Genomic DNA, 21513 nt, shown 5'->3' with positions numbered 1-21513 from the left:
TTGCCTCAAAAGCAGAAGAAAAAAAAAAAAAAATCAGAGCACGATGCATGGCTTGTTACAGATTCTGGTGTTCATGCCAAACAGCAATAAGGAACTCCAGTTTTGCCACAGAATACCTTCATTGTTCTTGGAGAAGGTACTTCAGTTGATTGGACACGTTTCACTTTTTCATAAAAAGCTAGCTTGATTTTAGATTATTTTAGATTTGCCCCTAGAAGCTTTTGGTGGTGTCTCTCCTTAAATTTACCCACTCCAGGACACTTGCCTGGAAAATCCTATGGACGGAGGAGCCTGGTGGGCTGCAGTCCATGGGGTCGCTAGGAGTCGGACACGACTGAGCGACTTCAGTTTCCCTTTTCACTTTCATGCATTGGAGAAGGAAATGGCAACCCACTCTAGTGTTCTTGCCTGGAGAATCCCAGGGATGGGGTCGCACAGAGTCGGACACAACTGAAGTGATTTAGCAGCAGCAGCAGCAGCTCCTTCAATCACTCATTCATTCAACAACATTTATTTACCGAGTTCTGCGTGCCAGGAAATGTTCTAGGAGCTGAGGATGCAAGAGTGAGCGAAATAGAGACGGCCCTGCTTTCATAGAGGGTGCAGTCTAGCAAAAGAAACAAAAGTCCCCAAGTAGTGTCCAACTCTGGGACCCCATGGACTATAGCCTGCCAGGCTCCTCTGTCCATGGAATTCTCCCGGCCAGAATACTGAAGTGGGTAGCATTCCCTTCTCCAGGGGATTTCCCAACCCAGGGATTGAACCCAGGTCTCTCACATTGCAAGCCAAGTCTTTACCAACTGAGTCACAAGGGAAGCCCAAGAATACTGGAGTGGGTAGCCTATCCCTTCTTCAGGGGTTTTCTGGACCCAGGAATCGAACTGGGGTCTCCTGCATTGCAGGCGGATTCTTTACCAGCTGAGCTACCAGGGTAACCCAAGTTCAGTTCAGGTCACTCACTCAGTCGTGTCCGACTCTTTTAGACCCCATGGACTGCAACACACCAGGCCTCCCTGTCCATCACCAACTTCCAGAGTTTACTCAAACTCATGTCCATTGAGTTGGTGATGCCATCCAACCATCTCATTCTCTGTCGCCTCCTTCTCCTCTTGCCTTCAATCTTTCCCAGCATCAGGGTCTTTTCCAATGAGTCAGCTCTTCGCATCAGGTGGCCAAAGGTTTGGAGTTTCAGCTTCAGCATCACTCCTTCCAATGAATATTCAGGACTGATTTCCTTTAGGATGGACTGGTTGGACTCCTTGTTGTCCAAGGGACTCTCAAGAGTCTTCTCCAACACCACAGTTCAAAAGCATCAGTGCTTCGGTGCTCAGCTTTCTTTATGGTCCAACTCTCAGATCCATACATAACTACTGAAAAAACCATAGCCTTGACTAGACAGAACTTTGCTGACAAAGTAATGTCTCTGCTTTTTAATATGCTGTCTAGGTTGGTCATAACTTTTCTTCCAAGAAGTAGGTGTCTTTTAATTTCATGGCTGCGGTCACCATCTGCAGTGATTTTGGAGCCCAAAAAATAAAGTCTGTCACTGTTTCCACATCTATTTGCCATGAAGTGATGGCACCAGATGCCATGATCTTAGTTTTCTGAATATTGAGTTTTAAGCCAACTTTTTCACTCTCCTCTTTCAATCTAATCAAGAGGCTCTTTAGTTCCTCTTGACTTTCTGCCATAAGGGTGGTGTCATCTGCATATCTGAGGTTATTGATAATTTCTCCTGGCAATCTTGATTCCAGCTTGTGCTTCACCCAGCCCGGCATTTTGCATGATGTACTCTGCATATAAGTTAAATAAGCAGAGTGACAATATACAGCCTTGACGTACTCCTTTCCCCGACTGGAACCAGTCTGTTCCATGTCCATTTTTAACTGTCGCTTCCTAACCTGCATACAGATTTCTCAAGAGGCGGGTCAGGTGGTCTGGTATTCCCATCTCTTTAAGGATTTTCCAGTTTGTGGTGATCCACACAGTCAAAAGCTTTGGCATTGTCAATAAAGCAGAAATAGATGTTTTTCTGGAACTCTCTTGTTTTTTCGATGATCCAGCAGTTGTTGGCAACTTGATCTCTGGTTCCTCTGGTTCCTTTTGGGAAGCCCAAAAGAAACAAAAAATAAACATAAATGTTCCTGATCTTGGGTCAAAATGGATGTTGATGGGAATTCATCTTATTAATAAATATGCATAATAAAAACACAGGAAATTATTGATATGTAACAAATTTGAGAATTCTGTGGGAGTCTGAGTTGAGGAATTGAGGTTTGAGCTGAATTATGAAATATTAAGAGGGCAAAGTTGGTGATGAGCATGGGGGATGGTATTAAGAGTCTTAAGCTGGGACTTCCCTGGTGGTAGTGTAAAAGAATCTGCCTGCCAGTGTAGCGGACACAGGTTTGATCCCTGATCTAGAAAGATTTCATATGCCTCAGAGTAACTGAGCCCGTGTGCCACAACTACCGAGTTGGCTCTGGAGCCCTTCAGCCACACCTACTGAAGCCTGCTCACCCTAGAGCTTGTCTCCGCAATAAGAGAAGCCACCACATGAGAAACCAGTGCACCGCAATGAAGAGTAGCCCCCATTCTCTGCAACTGGAGAAGGCTTGCACAGCAGTGAAGGCACAGTACCACCAAAAATAGATAAATAAATGAGTATTAGGCTGAGGCCTGGCGTGCTGTGGTTCACGGGGTCACAAAGAGTCGGACACGACTGAGCGACTGAACTGAAGGCTGAAGAAGTGGAGTCTTAGGCAGAGTGGAGCAAAATGTGGCTGGAACATTAGGCAAGTACTCACAGACCACACTAGGGATATTCTTTCCACTCCTAGAATTGGGAAGTCATTTCAACATTTTAAACAAGTGGTATGTCCATGACCCACAAATTTTCACTGTGATAAGATGATCCTGATTCCATGATTGGAAAAGGATTGGCATGGAGCAATAATAACATTCTGATTGTAGTAGACAGATTTCTATTTTGTAATAAAATCAACAAATGTTAGCTTGGATTAGGGTAGTGTCAACAGTAGAGTTGATATTCAAATAGAGGATATTTAAGCAGCTTCCCTGGTGGCTCAGCGGTAAAGAATCTGCCTGCAATGCAGGAGACCAGGTTCCATCCCTGGGTCAGGAAGATCCCCTGGAAGAGGGCATGGCAACCCGTTCTAGTACTCTTGCCTAGAGAATCCCATGGACAGAGGAGCCTGGCAGGCTGCAGTCCTTAGGGTCACACAGACTGAAATGACTAAGTAGCAGCAGAGGATATTTATAAGATAAATACAGAGATAACTGAAGGGTTGTCTATGGGGAATGAGAGAAGAGTGAATTATTTGCCCAGATTCTGACTTAAGAAACTGGCTGAATGACTGCTTGAAATAGAGAAAAATTGATGTTGACTATGTTTGGGAGTAAAGAGAGTTCCATTTTCACTATGTGGTAACTTGAGGCAATTTTACCCTTAGAGATAAATAACTATTAATAAACTAGTGGAAGAAATTCTTGAAGCATCGGTGTATTAGTATACTGAAGGTAGAATTTTAGGCTCCAGTGGAGGCATGTATTAGTCAGGTATTTGGGACTAAACTCCACAAAGAGGTCTGAACTAAAGATTAGCATTTGACTGGTTCAAATTCTTACGGAAAGTCAATACAAGGATGATAGGAGAATGAGACTGCATAATGTAGAATGGGAAGTCTGGAAATGAGTCCTAGAGGGCTGGGATTGAGAAAGATGAGACAACTGCAGAAATTGATGAATGGCCAATGGGAGAACTTGGAGAGGGCCCAGAGGAGTTTATTTAAGTACTTATTCTTAAAATCATCTTTTAGCCTATGAAACGTAACTTGGAATGATAAATAACACAATTTGTTTCCTCCTTCTACCAATCTACTACTTAAGATGAAATTTACATAAAAAAAACCTCGAAGTATTTCAGTTCAGTTCAGTCGCTCAGTCACGTCCGACTCTTTGCGACCCCATGAATCAGGACGCCAGGCCTCCCTGTCCATCACCAACTCCCGGAGTTCACTCAAACTCATGTCCGTCGAGCTGGTGATGCCATCCAGCCATCTTATTCTCTGTCGTCTCCTCCCGCCCCCAATCCCTCCCAGCATCAGTCTTTTCCAGTGAGTCAACTCATTTATTTCTAATTTAAATCACAATCATCACCCAAATTGGAACCCTCATCTTTACTTATCCTCCAAGCCAACTGCATTTACATAGTTTATCAGACCTTGCCTCAAATAGTGTGGTCTTATCTTCCTGCCTGCCTAGCTACCATGTCTTTACAGAACCTATTGGACAACATATGTTCCTGTTGCATACAAAAGTACAGCCAACATCCATCAGAAAGTACCGGCTTTGAAAAAGAAAGCACAGTAGTAGCCAGGAAAAAGGGGAAACAAAGTTTAAACACATAAAAACTATGGAGTGTATCTTCCTATGAAGTCATTTCCAACTGAGCCAAGCAGTTAACTGTCCCTTGCCTCCAGGACTCCAGTAATTGTTTCCTAAAGTTTAGTTATGCAAATTACAATAACCTATATGCCTCCCTCTAAATTTATTGTCCAGGACAGTTGCCCCTGGCTGTATGTGGCTATTATAGTCCAAGTCACTCAGTCATGTCCTGCTCTTTGTGACCCTGTGGACTGTAGCCCACCAGGCTCTTCTGTCCATGGGATTTTCCGGGCAAGAATACTAGAGTGGGTTGCCATTTCCTCCTCCAGGGGATATCCCTCATCTAAGGATCAAACCCAGGTCTCCCGCATTGTGGGAAGGCTCTTTACCATTTGAGCTACAAGGGAAGCTCAAAGATGGGTTCTTCACCACTGGACCACCAGGGAAGCCCCTACTCTTTAAATGTGACTAGTCCCAACTGGGTTAAAATACAGAATATCCACTGGATTTCAAAAATAAACATGAAAACAAATTGAAACCTCAATTAAAAGTATGTATTACCTATAAAATTAGCTCCCTGTTTAAAACTGGCTACAAAAATTACCACAGAAAAATACAGGAAGTTTAATGTGTGCTCTCTATAACCACATTGCATTACAAGCCCACAGACTAACAAAACTGATTTCAGAAGGTACAGCTCAATAGCAAAATGTGAGTCTGGGATGACTTCCGAAATGAAAAACCATGGTGTTACTTTCCCCAGAAACTTAACTTTGTCACTTAAGAGGCATCTTTCCCTAGAATTACTGTGCTCTGGGAAAACTAAACATTTATCAGAACGCATTAAGTAGTCTCCCCTTGTTCTACTGTGCTGCTGCATTGTGGAGATGTTTTTCAAAGGAGTTCTCCAGGGAAAGCTAAAAATTATGAATTTAATAGAAGTAAATGAAGTACAAGTTCTGTAGTCCCCTCCTTCCACAAATCTATGCCCTAAATTTATTCAATTTAGTGACAAAGTGGTTTTCTCTTTCAGCACTTTAGTCTATGCTAGAGAAGAATTCTATATGGATAATGAGGAAAGGGCATACAAAGAACTTGTTATAAGGCACTTTATTAAAATAAAAGTGCTTACATCCCTTTAATGTATTAATCTATTTCCTGAATAACATATGGAGTATTTAACAAATACTGTACACCAATTCTGTCCCTTATAATAGTAGGAAAACAGTATTATTTTAGTAAGTTTTTTCACTGCTCCCAACTTCCTTTTACATTTTTGCTCACCATGGTATTGCCTATAGCATAGTTGTTCTTAAAAAATAAAAAAAGGAATTTCCAGCCAGTGTCTTCTAACAGAAATTGCAAAATGCCATAGAAACCATAAAACAAATTCAAATAAGAATTCCAGGTAACTTAAATTAACACCAGTCTTGAGAAAACCAATTTTATTATCATTACCACCCAGCTTATTTGTGCTGGATTATGTACCAAATGGCCAGATCTTCTAAAGAACATCTACATAACATTTCTTTCATGTTTCAAGAGATGAAAATAACTGTACAAGGTTAAGTACAAAAAGTACACAAGACAGCGGACACCAAAAATTCATGTATGAGATATTTATCCCACCTGCAGCTTTTATATATTTGAAAAGTAGAATTCATGAACTAAAAAATATTGTCCTTCTATAGTCCTGTCAAGTTTAATGGAAGTGGGTTTAACCTGATTACAACACTAACACCAGTATCACTGATCTGATATTTACAAAAAAATCGTATTTTTCAATAAATTAAAGTCAATGCAACACCCATGCAAGCTAGAATGCTAGCTGTTCGGTGAACAAGGACCTGACATCAGAACCAGAAGTCTATAAAAGTCCCAAATATAAAGTGTGATCTTCTTCAAACTGTGTCCATTCCTCGCATTGATGATGTGAAACCCAAACCCATTCCTCTCTGTGTGTGGGTTTGTGATCTTGCCATTTCATACTGAGCATCTAGATTTCTAAATACTTCTTCCTGCTGTTTCAGTGTCTTGTAACTTTCTTCATCAACAGAGCTACATCCAGCTTCATCTTCACTCTAAGCAACAGATACAAAAATATACTATTAAGATGAATTCACCTAGATTAGAAAGTACTTCTCTCACTTAAAAGTCCTGGTAGATCATATTTTTGCAGTATATATTTGATCTCACTTAGCTTCAATTCATCGTTCAAGGCAATGTCCATTCTTGGTACTGGGATAGAAGATGTTAACAAAAATCAACTTCATTCAGTGGGAATGAGAAAGAACATGTAGAACATGAAAAACTATGTGAATAAATGTCTAGAAGAAAAGTAAGTAGAAAATGGGGATCAAGTTTAAGTCAAACATCTTTTCAATGAAAAACCAACTCCCTTAGTAATGATCAATATTTGAACATTTGTGGACATTATCAGGTTACTGTACAAAACCCAATACTGCATTTGTATATCTATACATTATTCAGTAAAAAAAAACACAACCTTCTACATCTCCTTTAAAGGAGATGGTCCACTGGTTGGGAAGCTGCCTTCCAACAGTGGATACAGGTTCCATTCCTTGTCAGGAAACTAATATCCCATACGCCATGCGGCAATTAAGTCCATAAAAAAGACCCTGCATGTCACAACTGAGACATGATGCAGCCAAAAATAATATTTAAAAAAAAATAAAGAAGGTCTGCTGACAGTTAAACCTTAACACTCTATCAAAAAATATTTAATCAAATTTAACAATCTCTATTGTCAGCTAGTGATTAATTTATTGGTCCAGTGTGTTTTCATTTATGTTCTATTCTCAAAATTAACCTAGAGAACATAAATGAAAATGCACTTAGATGTATAGCAAAGGGAACTATGCTTAATGTTAGGTGGCAGCCTAATGGAAAGGGAAGGGGAGAATGAATACATATGTATGTATGGCTGAGTTCCTTTGCTGCTCATCTGAAACTATCACAACATTCTTAATCAACTATACTCCACTATAAAATGAACTTTAAAAATAAAAAAGCACCAGAAAATATCCAAAGATGGAATATCACTAAAATAACATTTGAGAACCAATGTTACCCTAAAGATATAAATTAATGTGAGTCTTAATACAAAGTGTGTAACTCACCTTAATACCCATTAATTTCCTAAATTTGACGTTTTGGTCCTTGTTTCCAAAATTCAATTTCTCCCATATTTCAGCAGACTGGGATTTGTCCTGTTAAGAAACAATGAACTTTTAGGATATGTAAAATTTAAACATCTTTTATTAGGATACTAAAATTTTCCATAATACAGCTTAAGTAAAAAAAACCATTTATGACATTCTATCAGTGGAGTTGGTAATTGTCTTAATATGAAAACATATATGGGCATACTGGTTTTCTCTGAAAGTCTGACTTAGATCACGCATTTTTCCCCCAGAATTAATAACTGTAGCAAGAAAGAGAAACCCAAACTCTTCCAATCCAAATGAATTTTTCTAACTTAGAAATCAACAACAAAAGAGGGGAATAAGAAAACTTACTCCTTCTTTCTTGCCTTGCCATAGCATTTTCCTTTTTTTCTCCTGTTCAGCAAATTTCATTGGATTCACAGCTGCTGGGTTGTAATAGCTAGGTACAGCTATTCCAGTCTCTGCCAAAGCTTTCGCCTGCAAGGCTGCCATCTGAGCTGCCATAGCTATCTGAGGAGTTACTTGTGTTCCTGATGCCAAGAGGGCAGCAACATTGAGAACAGAACCTCCAGTAGCGGCAGCTGCTGATGAGGAAGCAAGTATGGATTTTAATGAAAATAAGCATCTTAATTTACAGTAACATATTATTTGTATGCAAGAGCTACTAAGCTGCAAAAAGGCAGAATATTTTCACCAAATATAAAAAAATGTTAAGCTTATAAAGCAATAATGTATTCATTAATAATGTATTATTAACAATGTATTCATCAATAGACATTTCTGCATATAATTCCTTGTATGAACTAAACTTCATTTTCTTCTCTGAGGATAAAGAGAATTCTGTAAACATGAAAAAGGTGTATGATTTCAATGGAAATGAATTATGGTGACTGTAGCTAAACTTTTAATAACTTTCATTTGTATGGTTCTTGATAGGTCACAATATGATTTCACTATATCTCATTTGAAACTCATAAGAAACATTTAAAACTATTAAACAGGTGGTTGTTGTTTAGTTGCTAAATCGTGTCTGATCCTTTGCAACCCCATGGACTGTAGACTGCCAAGCTCCTCTGTTCATGGGATTTTCCAGGCAAGAAGACTGGAGTGGATTGCCATTTCCTTCTCCAGGGGATCTTCTCAATCCAGGGATCAAACCCACATTTCCTGCACTAACAGGCGGATTCTTATCACTGAGCCACCTAGGAAACCCAAACAGGTTATTACACTCACTTAACAGATACCTGGCCCAAGTCTTATATATCAGGTCTGGTACTTCTACCTTCCAGATTACATTTCGTACAAGCTCTCTTTGATCACCTCTAAAACATCCACAGGCAGTGTGTTTATGTCATATATAAAAACTTGGGATTCCTTAAGCAGTGATGGCTAAGATGCTACATGAACAGTAGTAGTCACTATTCACTTGTCAAAATTATCTACACTGACCAAATCAGAAATATAGCACAAAAAAAGTTTTATGAGGTAGGGAAATTACACTAAAAATAACATGTTCAGGACTTCCTGGTGTTACAGAGAATAGAACCCTGACTGCCAATGCAGGGGAAATGTGTTCAATTTCTAGTCTAAGGAGATTCCACACACCGTGGAGCAACTAAAGCTCATGTACCACAACTAGAGAGAGCCTATGTGCTGCCACTAATAAAGACTGTGCACCTGGAGCATATGCTCTGTAACAAGAGAAGCCACTGCGACTGGAGAAAGCCTGTGTGCAGCAACGAAGACCCAGAGCAACCAAAAATGATTAAAAAAAAAAAACCTAAACACACACACACAACAAACAAAAATAACACATTCACAAGTCAGAAATGATTTTTAAAATGCCATAGATCCATAATAAAGAAGAAAAAGTTACCTGCAGCTATTTCTTGTTGTTTTTGTTTTTCAACCATTTCCTTTTCTCTTTGTTCTTGTAATTTCTTTGCCCTTTCCAACCTGTCAAAGACAATTTAATAAAAAATAACAACATAAAGCCAACATTTATCTCTATATATATACATGTGCAGGCACAAAACACTATATAGAATTTTAAATAAATTTAGTATTTTCCCCAAACTGACATCTGCATGTGAGAAAAAAAGCAATCATTCTTAAGATGGTATCAGTCACAATCCAATGGTATTTCAATACTGGTTTTAAACATTTTTAAATTTACCGAATAGTCAACAACTCTAATTGCTTTCATATACAGTTCCCAGAGAATGGTTAAAATGGTTAAGAGATAAAAATTATTCAGACTTCATCAGTGCTGGTTACAGGAGAAGGATAAAATTTAACCTTGCAAATCTGAGACACTGAAAAAATATATCTGAGTAAATTTTAGGGTATGTTCAATAATTTACAGAATTACCTAAAAGCTTCTTAAGTGAGGCTGATTGGGAGTAAGGCCAATCAAAACATGCAGATGATATTTATATTTAAACAGACTTTATTGGTCTCTAAATTAATGGAAATTAAAAAGCCAAAAATAAAATTTCTAAAAGGGCAAGCAAACCCTACCTATAATCTAATAAAACAGGGAAAAAACTATTAGAAAATTATTCTTAGGAGATGAAGAAATTAGTAAAGGAATTGGAAACAGGAAACACAAACTCATCCCCAAGCAAAACAAATTCTGGTTCACACTAAATTCACTAACGAATACACATACTAAACAAAATGTGCTGTCAAGTCAGCGCCTGCTATATTGCAAATCTTAAGTAATGTTATCTTCATAATGAGTTCCTGAAAGAGAAATCCCTTTTCTTCTTTGAAGACTCCTTGATTTACCAATCATAAGTTAAACACTGCCCTTCCCTCCTTTTAACATGGTATAAAGAGGCAAGGATTGGGGAAAAGTTTTTTGGGGGAGGGGAGCAGCGGGCACTATGGGTAAAATACAGTGGTAGAAAACTGGCATTCCCTTTGACAATTGCTGAAATTTACATAAAAGGAATATAGCAATCTTGCACACATAAAAGGCATGTAGTAAAGCCTTGAACTTGTCCTTTGAAACAAAAGTTTCTGATTAGAATTAATGTTAAAATGTAGATTTATAAATACTTAAAATATTTCAAACATAGTTTTAAAATTGTTATTTAAAAACAAAAAAGAAACAAAAAAAGGTCTACATACTATAGTTTAACAACAACCAACCACCCTTCAAATTTCAATGTAGCCAAAGAATAATTTGGTATTCTGAAATTAGAGTGTTTCATGTATTGTCATCTGAAAATCACTCAGGAGACTAAGTCAGTTTTAGAGGCTAGTCACAGACTCAACTTTAATAAAATCAAAAAATAAAACACAAAAAAATTCATGATCAGAGTTAACAGACTATTCTTCATAAATTAGTTCAGATACTGTGGAAAATTATTTCCTAACTCCGTTGATTTTAGTTTCAGGAAGAAAGTGATTGACAACTTTTTGTTTGCATATTTTAAATGGCCATTGCAGGTTTGGAATCAACACCATTCACTAAGGTGAATGGAATGAGGAAGGGGTGAGCTCACACCTTTGCTGCTGCTGTTCAGCTGGAGTTTCTGCCAGGCTGGGTTCGCAGGGCAGCAGCCCATCAGGTTACATTGAGATAACTGTATTTTTGTAATGAAAAAAAAAAATACAAACTCAATTTCATAGAGAAAAAAAAAATCAAAATCAAAAGATTTTAGTTTTCAGAATGTGGGAAAACCTGCAAACAAGGGCTTGTATTTTACTTTACTTCTTGCCTCTATCAGGTTTCAGTCAATGGTTTGCAGATTTAGTTAGATAGCCCTCTTGTTGTGTGGTCCCACAGTCACCCATCTTTGAAACATTAGAAAATTTAAAAATACAGTGATCTTTCTATGATATTAGCAGTAAAAATTTTAAGATCAAATAAACTGGCTTATTATTTGCCACCTTCAAAATAAGAAAATTATTGACAGAATTCTACTTATTTTCAGAGACTGTTTTCTTAGGAACAAAGAACGTAATGACAAAGCAGTTTTAGAGACAAAATGAACAGAGTTCTTAGATCAGATTTAGGATTTTTAAAAACGTTTCCAATTGCAAACTGAAAATATTTATAAGTCTAGATTGGAGAAAAATGAATGAATGAATCATGGAAGAGAAAAAGCAACTGCTGCAGAAGTACCCTTTCCAGGATTAACAAACGACTTACATAGCTCTATCACAAAGGTGCCACAAGTAGTCATGGCTACATTTAGTTGTTTGAATTCTTCTCTGACTGAAAGCATTCATTTACCCTACACAATTGAGTATCCATTTCAAGATGAAAAGGAGAAAAAAAATGCATCAAACAAAAATATACACACCTCCGAGCTAAAGCTTCTTGTGCATCCATTGCTGTGTTTCTGCCTCTAAAGGGAGGTGGACTAGGAGTTCGGCTTAAACTTCTGCTAAATCTTCTTGGTTTTTCAATTCTCTTCTTCCTATCTCTTTAATAAGTCATATTTTACACGTCAGTATAGCCAAGTAATACTTTTCTGAGTCAAAATAATGGTTACATAGTTCAAACTGTGTAAGACTAGTTTTCCCATAAATTCACATAAGCACTCCTTTTTCAGATGACATTTAGGTTGTTTCCAATTTCGTCCTATTACGTCCAATGTTGCAAAAGTTAAAAGACATGTAGATTAGTAATTTTACACTTGTGTAGGTCAATACGTGTGCTTCCCTGGTGGCTCCGCAGTCAAGAATCGGCCTGCCAATGTATGAGACACAGGTTTGAGCCCTGGGTCAGGAAGATCCCCTGGAGAAGGAAACAGCAACCCACTCCAGTATTCTTGCCTGCAAAGTCCCATGGACAGATCTTGGCAAGCTATAGGCCATGGGGTAGCAAAACAGTGGACACGACTTAGCCACTAAACAACAAGGTCAGTATGTAGAATAGGTTAACTGATCATACAAGTGACAAACCCAAGTTCTTATAATAAGTGTAAGTGCACTTATACCCATATTTCAGCCTTTTATAGGCTGTTTGACTTAAGGAGCAATAATTTAGCAAAGAAACTTTCCCACTAACTTTATACCAGTACCTGTGAATATAGATATAATACACTATTAGTCCACGGGATCACAGAGTCAAATACAACTGAGTGGCCCAACTGAACACTATTAATAATGGCTTTGTAGAGAATAAACCTATTCTTTAAATACTGATAATGAAATAATCTTTATTGAACTTCCAGTTTCAATAAATTAAAGCCTCCTTCCAATCAAGACAAGTTTAAACTAATAAGCTCATCTTCTGAATATCTGAGAAAATAAACCAGTATGGTAGATTGAGCCCATGTACTGACTTTGCTTTCACCACGTCCGACCCTTACCATTTAGGAACAGTATGATACTGAACGTCTTGCGCAAGTTACTTAACCTCTCTAAGCCTGACCTATCAGACCCTGTTCCTATCTGAGTTTATTCAAGATGATGAGTACCTACCGACTTCTACTCCTTGTCCTACTCCTGCTTCTACTCCTATGCCTATGTCTTGATCTTGAGCGGGAACGAGATCGGATCCGACGTTTTCTTTCCCTGCTTCTGGATCGTGATTTCTTCCTCTCTCTGCTTCTGGATCTTGACTTCTTCCTATCCCTACTCCTGGATCTTGACTTCTTCCGCTCTCTGCTTCTACTACGATGACGCCTGAAATGAAAGCACACAAATTTTCAGTTATTTAAGAGTTCTGTGTTCAATTATAGACATTATGAATTATCTGCAGTATAAGCAGACAATACTCTTGTGTTGTGTAACTGAAGTTTTTTAATGAAAGGAGTTACACAAAAAATAGACCTTTGTTCTTATTTGATGATGCTTCCCAGAGAATAACGTGATAATGTCAAAAATGGAATGTTTCCTATCCCAATTTAAGATTTAGCTTAATAGTTAGCAGCAAACAAATCCTACACCAGCAATAGGAGAGGACAAACTATATATAGTTTTCAGTAATTTTTTTCACTGTAAAATACAAATTAAAAAGTTAAAAATTCCAAATTTTCTAACCAAGATTTTGTTGTGCTGCTCTGTTAATGTAAACTTTTTATGTAATTTAGAAGTTCTGCAGAAGGCATTAACTTAGGAAAACCTACTTACCTTTCCCGAGACCTAGACCTTGAGTGACTTCTGCCTCTTGATGATTTTCTTTCTTTACGTTTGTGTCTGTCCTCACCATTTTCAGACGAATTTAGTCGCTCTCTTCCTTTATCAGAAGAATGTTCTTTGTCATTATGTTCCTCAGACTTGTGTTTCTTAGACGACTTATCTTTGGATTCATGTCTTCTTGCCTGTTTTAAGAAGAAGTTGGTTCTTTCAGGAAAATAGTGCAACAAAGAGAGTTAGTATGGGTATCAGAAGCAAAAATGTTGTGATGCAACATTAGTAACCTTAGGAGTGTGTGGCAAATTAAAAAAAAAAAGATCTAGTTTCACATCACCCAAATGTGGCAAATATATACTAATTTTACTTTTTCCTTATACACCCCCAAATGCAGTTTCTACCCCAAAATATTTTCAATATCACAATTAAAACAATGACTTTCAATGTTAAAATAATATAAACCATTATTTCAGAAAAACAGAAATCCCTGTTGTTTCTTTTATCTAAAAGGGAAGTAAACATGTATGAAATTTTTTCAAATTTCCAACAAACCTTCTAGAGAAACAGACCATATATATACACAACAACTTCTAATTCCAGAGTACACAATAAGTTAACAATAATGAAGATAAGGACACAGAAATGCAGCAGAAAATGCATTTCCAATTAGGTAGTTAAGTAAAATTAACCTAAGTATAAATGTTTTCTGCAATTTCAAATTACTTTACGCAGAGTTAAGTGTCCTTTTTATATAGCTATACTGCCACATCCTTTCTTAAAGACGGCTCTTGATTTTTCTCCCAATGTCTACACTGTGAAGCAATCACTTTTCATCTTGCAATATCACAACAGGCTTGGAGTTCTATTACATTTCATGTACCTAGGGTAGAAAATGGCAACCATATCTTTTAATTTTTATGAAATCAAACTAGGTATAACACAATTAATCCCTATACCATTACATAATACACACTTTCCCCATATTCTGAAGCATTATAAAAATTGAGGCTTTTGCTTTCACAACATATGCATTCAGAGACTGAGCTAAATCAATTGTATGATCAAGTCTCCATCCTACACTCACTGAATTACAAAGTGCTAAATGTTAAATTTCCCCCCCACATTAGATTTGTCAGATCCATCCTTATAGCTAAAGCTTACAATCCTGGACATTTCAGAATCACAATTTTAAAGCTAGAAGGAAACTCAGATCCTCTAATTCCCCTTACTTTACATACGACTAAGACCTGAAGTCACAAAGTTACATTAGGAGAGTTGAAACCAGACCCCATATTTGATGCCCAAACTACAAGAGGACAGTTAGCTCATAGTTTCCAAACTAGACCTTAGCATATTTCCTCCAAGATTAACTTTTCTTAAAAACAAAAAACTTGGTCAAACATTTTGGAACATGCATGATGATACATCTGAAAAGGGTCACAGTATGTAATTCATTATTTTGCAGAAAAATAAGAGACCTGGAGACACAGCTAAAGTTTAGTTTCAATGCCAGTTCTCTATATGAGCTTATAAAACACTACTTTCTTGATTTTGCCATATGGTGGCAAAGTGGAAAAGCTTTAAGTGGTTAAGCTTGCACAAGTTTTAGAGTTTCTTTTAAACCAGTTTTCCAAACATAACATTACTATTATTTTTAAAAAGAAAAAAACCATTTAAAACCCTTAACTGATTTAAGATATACTTAAGGGAAATAGGAGTTTGAATGACTAATAGTTACCTTATCATGAAGTAGGCTTATTATTTTGCTATCTGAGTCTGCAGCGTCTTCAGTTCAGTCTCTTCGCGCATTAGCACGCTGAGTATGATTTATTATAGAAATGTTATCATGTGAGCTAAACAAAATAGTCATTTTCACAAAAACTCTCCTAAATTAAAAATTTAACAGAGCTTCCATTAGGGGAAGAGGTGAAGTCCCTGCCCACATTTGTTTAAGGAGTCCCTTGCCCAGCCCCCATGAGACTCTCCTCCCTTTTGGCTTCTACTTCTGCTCTTCCTTTGTTGGCTCATTCCTTGTCTTCTCAGGTGGGCAAGTTATCTCTTCTGCAATACAGCTGCTGTCTTTATCCTCAAGTTTTGCTGTCACTGCCACCTTTCCAGCTGTCCTTCACTGACGCTTTTATTTCAAAATTCAGTATTACTATTAGGGAACGAGTTTACTAATGAAAAGGACTCTTGTTACCTTCCACAAAGAAAAAGTAGCCCATAGATATCTAGAGTACTGCTACTTAAGAATGATTGCTATTTAAAAATCCTCAGCAGTCGTAAGGCATAAGGAGACTCGGGACTTCAGATTAATGGAAGCTCTGTGCAACAGGCCTAAAAAACCAATTATATTCTTCATATGAAATTTTTATGGTGAATATTTTCACAACATAACATATTAATAGTTTCTGAATGAACTTTTCATATAAACAACTATCTTCTCGAAAAAATGATGAATCCAAATCATGCTTATTTTATAACTCAATTAAACCTTTAAATTTCAAGTTTTGGTACTTACCTTGACAATGTCATATATTCACACAAACATTTCTACCAAATACTTTACAAGTATTTTAAAGTGCCTATTCACTACAAAGTGTTAATTACCTCTTTGCTTCTGCTCCGGCTCCTGTGTTTTCTTCCTTCATTATCTGTGAACACACAGAAGTTCACTATTAATAAACATATAAAGACATCTCAAACATAAATTCCAAAACTCACACAAAGAACTGTCCATTTGCCTAACTAAAGAATTTATTAAATATTTACTAGTCAAGTAAACCCTCTAAAGCCTATTTTTTATGGCAGGGGTGGGATTATCCTATGTCATATATTTGAAACAAATCAAGCAATCTGAGTAAACCAGAATATAATCAAGTAAGTAAGCAAAAGAGGTTCCACAAAAAGTCCATGTTCTATGACACATGACCAAACAGAAACTTTTAGGTGGCCACAGATTCTTAGTATTTTACAAAACATTCTGTCCAGTCCATCTTGTTTCCTATTACACAGCAAACTTGGATGTTACAGTTCAGAAAAATTCCTTTAAAAAGTAGTTGTGATGATACTGCACAGTTTCCAATATATAGATAAAAATCACACTAAACCATTTTGCAGATGATTATCTGTGGGTACAAAAAAGAAATAACTAGACCCCAGGTCTTAAAACTTTTATTAAACTCATTTCTATTCTACTTCTCATTTAAGTATTGATTCATTAGCAACACAGCATGCTTTCTATGCCACATCAGTCTAGTTTTTTAAAAAAGAAATTAACAAAGAGCATTTCAAAACATAACTCTTGCTTTCAGAAATATTCTAACATTAAGTTAAAAAGAAAATCAAGGTTAAAAATGGTCTTGTAACTTGTGTCAAAGATGTTAAATAAATTCAGAATATACCACTGCCTAGACTGCATCTTTCAAAATATTGTTTTGCCTGTGTTAAAAGGAGAAAATTTAAACCTCTAGGGTTAATATTACTGTGACACAAGTTAAAGCATACAGTTTGACAAATTATGAAACTTCTGTATGTATTGGGACATTTGTAGTCCTAACTGAAAAATTCTGCACCAAAATACCAATGCACTTTTCACTATTCATTTCTCAATTCGCAGAATACATATTAACTGTATCAGTAAACTAATATCTTTTACATTTCTACATGGATTATAGAAATGCTGGTAGTGGTAACATTTCTAGCAATTCTTACCTGACTTTCGTTTTCTTTCTCTTGATCTTGACCGAGATCTTGAATAATGATGTTTTGAGGCTCTAGGAGAAACAGATACATCGGACTGCTCTTTTTTCTTATCTGTATCTGGGGATGTTTTTTCTGGGGCTAGTCCATCTCGTTCTGTGTCACTAGCCTACAAGTTCAAAGAAAAATCTTTGTAAATTCTTAATTGCTTTTAAAATGCTTTCAATTTCTTAAAAGAGAGGGAAGTAAAGACACTTATCTTTGGGTTTTACATAATTAAAAAAAGAAAATCAAGTAATCAGAACAGCTGATTTCCAAGTGGCTAAATATGCTTTATACTTGGTAAGTAAGTCTGAATAAACTGAAATGACTAACCCAATACCAAACAAACATATGTAACTGGATGGATTTTTAAAATCATTGTTTTTACATCTTTCAAAACAACGAGGAAGGGGAAAATAAGGGTCCAAGTATTTCCAATAAATACTTAAGCAGAGAAAAGAGTCCATTTTAGATCTCTGAATTCATTTATTTGCCTTTACTACATGGGCATAGCTTAAAAAGGCATTTTAAATGAGCTGTGAAAGGTTAAAAAGACTGACGACTGCAAAATCTTAAAAAGCAGAATGCTTCTAGAATACTATACAAGAAAAAACCCCAGAAAATTAACTTAGCTATCTGAGAGCCCAATCTTAATTTCATTAACCCTCTTTAATGAAAACCCCTTGGCACAGAGCTTCTCCAAGTCTGCCTCTCCTCACATATGCTTTGGGCTATGGCTAAGGGTCGGACACGACTGAGCGACTTCACTTTCACTTTTCACTTTCACACACTGGAGAAGGAAATGGCAACCCACTCCAGTGTTCTTGAATGGACAATCCCAGGGAAGGGGGAGCCTGGTGGGCTTCCTTCTGTGGAGTCACACAGAGTCTGACACGACTGAAGTGACTTAGCAGCAGCAGCAGCATGGAAACATTGTTTCTGCTTTAAAGTATTTTATAAGTTACACAATATAAACTTTAAAAATGGAAAGGAACAGTCAAGTGTATACTCGCTCTGAGAGACCTACCTGAGAGTAGGGTCCTTCATTTAACTATCAGCTCTTTGTTTTCCAGTTTACAAAAGGGAACACTTTTTAAAAAGGAAACTTCCTATGCCTTGATCATGACATAGTACTCAGCACAGAGATCAACCAATAAATGAAGAAACGAATTCCAGTTATTAGTTTTCCATTAAAAAATGTATTTCTGTAAGAAACTGATTTAAGTAAGTCATAGAAGAAACTAGCACCTTAATGTCAGATTCTGATAAAGGGCAGGGAAAACAGTTTCAGCGTATGTAGAAGGTGGTGACCTATCTGACCAGAGAGGGAATATGAAAGAGTCAATATGCTAATATGCCTGAGGAGCTAATTACTTAGGGCATGAATTGGCAAAGTATGGCCCCTAAGAAGGACTTTTACATTTTTAAAAGGGTTGTTAAAACAAGCAAGCGAGAAATGTGACAAGAGACTGTATGCTGTATGTGGTCCACAATGCCTAAAACATTTACCAACTTGCTCTTTACAGAAACAAATTTGGATTGGATAAATGGTGAATTACTATACATTTTCAGCAGAAGGAATAATCGCACGATAATGAACTTCTTCTCTTAGGAAAATTAGTCCAGAAAACAAACACCAAGTAAACTAAATGGACAGTAATTTAACAAGTGAAGTTTGAGAGGCTGCATTATTTCACAGACTATTTTCTGAGGGTCAAAAATGCACTCAACTCACTCGATGCTGGACACTTCAGGAATAAACTAATAAATTTAAAGGGAGGGATTTACAGACTGGGTTAGGATGAAAGACACATTATGTGTTAAGCGTCTAACAATGTTACCAAAAAACAAGAAACAAATGGAAGCACAGAACTACTGGGGAGGCTCATTCGAGCATACTTGCTTCTTTATATATGGGTCCTATCTGGAGTCAGAAAACTTTTGTGCAGAAAGGCTCTCGTCCCTTAGAATCAGACCCAACTTTCATTCCACAGATGAGATGCAGCAATATTAGCTGACTCACCACAGAAGGTACTCCAGCTGCCGTCTACTATTAATATATGATACTCTTATCACACAACAAAAGAAGATTCTGATTTTCACACTAACACTGGTTATTTTCTTTTATTCTTGTCCTCATCACTATTCTTAAGGATTGTTTCTAACAGGTTTATGATGTGCAATGTGTTGGTCAAGTTACACTGATATAAAATAGAGCAACAGCAAAAACTTCAAGCACTGCTATCTCTTCTCTCAGTGCATGCCACTTTTCTGTCCAACTGAGACAGCATACCTGAAACCACCGGCACATCTCATTCACTTCTACAGACATCATGACTAGTTAAAAATCTTTCCACGGAAATGCCAGCATCTAGCCCAGGTCGCAAGTTTTCAGTCAATGGTTTATTTAACTACATGCTTAACATTAAGGAAGTCCGGCAATAGGGAAGCAAATGGCCTTGACTTAGCATTTGTTCTATTAGAAAAACATCATCGTTTCTTAAAATTTACATCTCCTTTAAAACCTCAATGAGGCTCAAGACACAATATACAAATGTTTTCGCAGTACAAAAAGAAGTACATAGGACTTAATACTAGGCTACATCTCCAGGGGATCGTGTCTTTCTACCGAACAAGGCACTAAAGAAACAAACGTTTTTTAAACATCTGAACTCAGGTATAACAATATTCTTCCAAGTCACGATTTAAACAAAAGAAAACACTAAATCGATTATTTGCACAAATACCAAATAGCCTTCCGACTGTTTTAAATTGGTTCTAAATCAGTTACCAAAAAACCCAGTTCTAAAATCGATTAGGAAAGGGGCGACAGGGAGGGGCAGATTAACGATTTCTAATGCCAGATGGAGTAACCCAATGATTAGGCTGAGTAAACTACCAGTTTTTCAATATGAGTAATAATCCTATTTATTTTCGAAAGCGAGAAAACAACTTTTTAATCAGTGTTAAAGGATGCAAAATGTTTGCATTTTTCTTTTAACCGGGTAAAGTATGATGAAATATTCCCACAATAATGCGATCCATCTGGATTGGGTATCATATCCAAAGTAGGCTTATTTTACACAAGAAGTAATTGAGAAATTGTAATTTTAATTTAAAATTAAACGGACCAATGAAGGACTCAAATTTAAAATAACAACGCCAATGATAGGGCTTGATTGTTTCTCAAAGACTTCAAAACGGAGCATCATCAGTCCGAATTCGTAGTTTCAAAGTATTCTAATTAAATCGAATTTCTACTCCTTTCCAGAAACTCGTTCCCTAGCTGCTTACTAAGGAATAAACTAAGGTTTACGCAGACGCAACACTAATTGAAATTTTGCGATTAGAATTGTCTCATTGAGCGTAGGCAAAATGATCGCTCCTAGACCGCTCTCTTTTCGCGTTCTGTCCCTTAGAGGCACCGCCTTTCTGACCCAATACTTTTCAGAGACGACCCCTGATCCCTTTTCTCTTTTCCCCAGCCCTCTCCCACTGCGAACATAAATGCCCAAGCCTTAACGAAATTCAATATAACCCACTAACTAGTGAGTAAGCTAAACTGCAGTCAGTCCTGTGAGCCAAAAGGAACAAAAAACTGGGAAAAAGACAGGAAAGTTCTGGAAAAAAAAAGACACTCCCTGCTGCTCCCCACCCCCAACAACAGGGCCTTATTTCCCCCTCCCTACAGCAGCCAGCCATGATGGCGGGCGCAGAAGAAGGCCAAGGCGCCATTTTGTCCACACACAAGCGCGGACAACAGCCCTGGAAGCCGCTCATCCCTTCTTTGGAGAGTAACAGGAAAATATCCATGATTTTAAACTCAAATTTGGCACCCACCGCCATAGTCCAGAGTCTTGGCCGCAACGGCGGCGCCTCTACTTGCCGCTTTCCACAGTACTGGCCGCTTCGACGCTTCGCCACAGACTAAATCGCTCGCGCAAGAGACCCGGATGGCACAAAGGGGAAAAGGCCCAGCGCACAGCACAGCTTGCTGGGAGGAAAAGGGGTGGGGATAAGAGTTTCTGTAGCAACGAGGTTAGACGGTGATTGGTTGTTCTTTTGAAGGAGCGGGTAA

General features: G+C 37.4%; 2 protein-coding genes across 6 annotated transcripts in view; one reads left to right on the top strand and one right to left on the bottom strand.

Annotated features, from left to right (window-relative positions):
* Nucleotides 1-21513, top strand: part of KNTC1 (kinetochore associated 1) — a 101852-nt gene that overhangs the window by 789 nt on the left and 79550 nt on the right. The gene's annotated exons all lie outside the window — the stretch shown is intronic.
* RSRC2 (arginine and serine rich coiled-coil 2) lies at nt 5838-21432 on the bottom strand. 5 transcript variants are annotated; one of them, XM_055405706.2, is made up of 10 exons: nt 21276-21432; nt 17406-17562; nt 16302-16345; nt 13689-13901; nt 13038-13241; nt 11912-12034; nt 9472-9551; nt 7947-8179; nt 7548-7637; nt 5838-6488 (listed from the first exon to the last, which is right to left on the bottom strand). In XM_055405706.2, the coding sequence occupies exons 2-10, from the start codon at nt 17484-17486 to the stop codon at nt 6309-6311; spliced, it is 1248 nt and encodes a 415-aa protein (XP_055261681.1). In that variant the 5' UTR covers nt 17487-17562; nt 21276-21432; the 3' UTR covers nt 5838-6308. The 5 variants fall into 5 exon arrangements, with proteins under 5 accessions (XP_055261681.1, XP_055261682.1, XP_055261679.1 ...); XM_055405707.2 differs by having other exon boundaries at nt 7947-8176; XM_055405704.2 differs by having other exon boundaries at nt 13689-13879.

Source organism: Moschus berezovskii, chromosome 19, assembly GCF_049115385.1.
Source record: "Moschus berezovskii isolate FMDL1 chromosome 19, NW_MosBer_1.0, whole genome shotgun sequence".
In the NCBI taxonomy this organism is placed as follows: Eukaryota; Metazoa; Chordata; class Mammalia; order Artiodactyla; family Moschidae; genus Moschus; species Moschus berezovskii.
Note: the sequence above shows the minus strand (reverse complement) of the source record. Positions and strands in the feature narration are given on the sequence as shown.